Genomic DNA, 1,512 nt, shown 5'->3' with positions numbered 1-1,512 from the left:
ATGGATTACTTATCTCCTTTGGAGATCATTGAATTTGCTATTACTGCAAAAGCCATCAGGCATAGGAGGAATACTTGGCTCTTTGAACAGCAGTTCCACCCTCCATCTCAAGTGTCAAAGCTGGTCCAAGTAGAGATGGCTTCCATTAAGTTATGGCTAGAGAATGGGAAAAAACAGACTAAAGTCCAAGAACCTAAAAACAATAGGTGGATTGCTCCCCCACTAGATGTATTCAAAGCTAATTGGGATACTGCCATTGATAAAGGCAACTCGAGGTTGGGGATTGGTGTGATTGTTAGGAACTCAGAAGGATCTGTTATGGCCTCATTGTGCTCATCGATGGACCTGATTCCTGATCCACTCCTTGCTGAGGCTGTAGCAACTCGAAGGGCTTCTTCCTTTTGTGTAGAGTTGGGACTACAACATATTATTCTTGAAGGTGATTCTCTATCGGTGGTAAAGGCTATTCAACACAAAGAGGATAGTTGAAGTGACACTGGTCTTGTTATTAGAGACATTAAGATCATGCTATCCAAGACCCGTTTTTGGTCTGTTTTACATGTCCATAGGGAAGTTAATGTAATTGCTCATCATTTGGCAAAGTTTGCTCTTAGCTGCCAGGAAGACTGTATACTTATTGAGGACTATCCTCCATGTATCCAGCATTTGCTTTAATGAATGAAATAACTATTTTCAATATATATATATATATACAAAATCGATATAGTGGAATATTATAATCAATGTGAAACAATCTAAAGAGTGTACGTTAATGAAACTTGTATCACACTTTGAAAAAGTTGTTAGTATATCTAGGAGTATTTCCATGATGTTTGTGTATCTTTGAATATTGAGAAGTATTGTAATCACATAGAGATTATACAAAAATAAACTCATAAATTAATATGGTTTCAAATGATACATTAATTTACTTTACAATAAAAGTAGTTTTACAATATAACGTATTATATTAAGTAATGTCAGTTTGTGAATTTACTTTTGTAAAGTCTTTTTGTGGCTAAAGCATTTCTCTAGAAACATTACCATATATTTTTCTCCGTATAGAAGTGACTAATTAATGTTATAATCGAAACTTTCTATATATAATTGCTTATAATTAAGGAGTACTATATCTAGCTAGTTTCCTATAATAATTAGAGAAATTCTATTTACAGTCCCCATTTGAAGACTGTATGTGCAAGTCTTTCATTATGAAAAAAAAGTACCATTTTGATAATGATATTATTGTAATTTTAAAAAAACTTAAAAATAAAATTAACTAGGTTTGCAATGTAGTCTCCATTTAGAGATTGTATGTAGCATTACTCTAATAATTAAGCACTGAAACTTGACACCCCATACATTAATCTCTTTAGCAACCTAGGGTGTTATGAGCCAACAAGAACAAGAAAAAAAGACATTGATACCTAGGGCAATGCTAGGGATCCCGTTACAATTTTTTTTCTTTTATTTTTTTTTTGTAGTGATTAAGAAAATGTTGTTTAATAATAT

The 1,512-nt window shown here is 32.7% G+C and overlaps 1 protein-coding gene across 1 annotated transcript; it reads left to right on the top strand.

The window, feature by feature from the left end:
• On the top strand, nucleotides 1-489 carry LOC121244147. Its single transcript, XM_041142187.1, has one exon. It carries the CDS (start codon nucleotides 1-3, stop codon nucleotides 487-489), a length of 489 nt encoding a protein of 162 aa, XP_040998121.1.
• Nucleotides 490-1,512: the final 1,023 nt, after the last annotated feature.

The sequence above is a fragment of the Juglans microcarpa x Juglans regia genome, chromosome 8S (assembly GCF_004785595.1).
Source record: "Juglans microcarpa x Juglans regia isolate MS1-56 chromosome 8S, Jm3101_v1.0, whole genome shotgun sequence".
Taxonomy (NCBI): Eukaryota; Viridiplantae; Streptophyta; class Magnoliopsida; order Fagales; family Juglandaceae; genus Juglans; species Juglans microcarpa x Juglans regia.
Note: the sequence above shows the minus strand (reverse complement) of the source record. Positions and strands in the feature narration are given on the sequence as shown.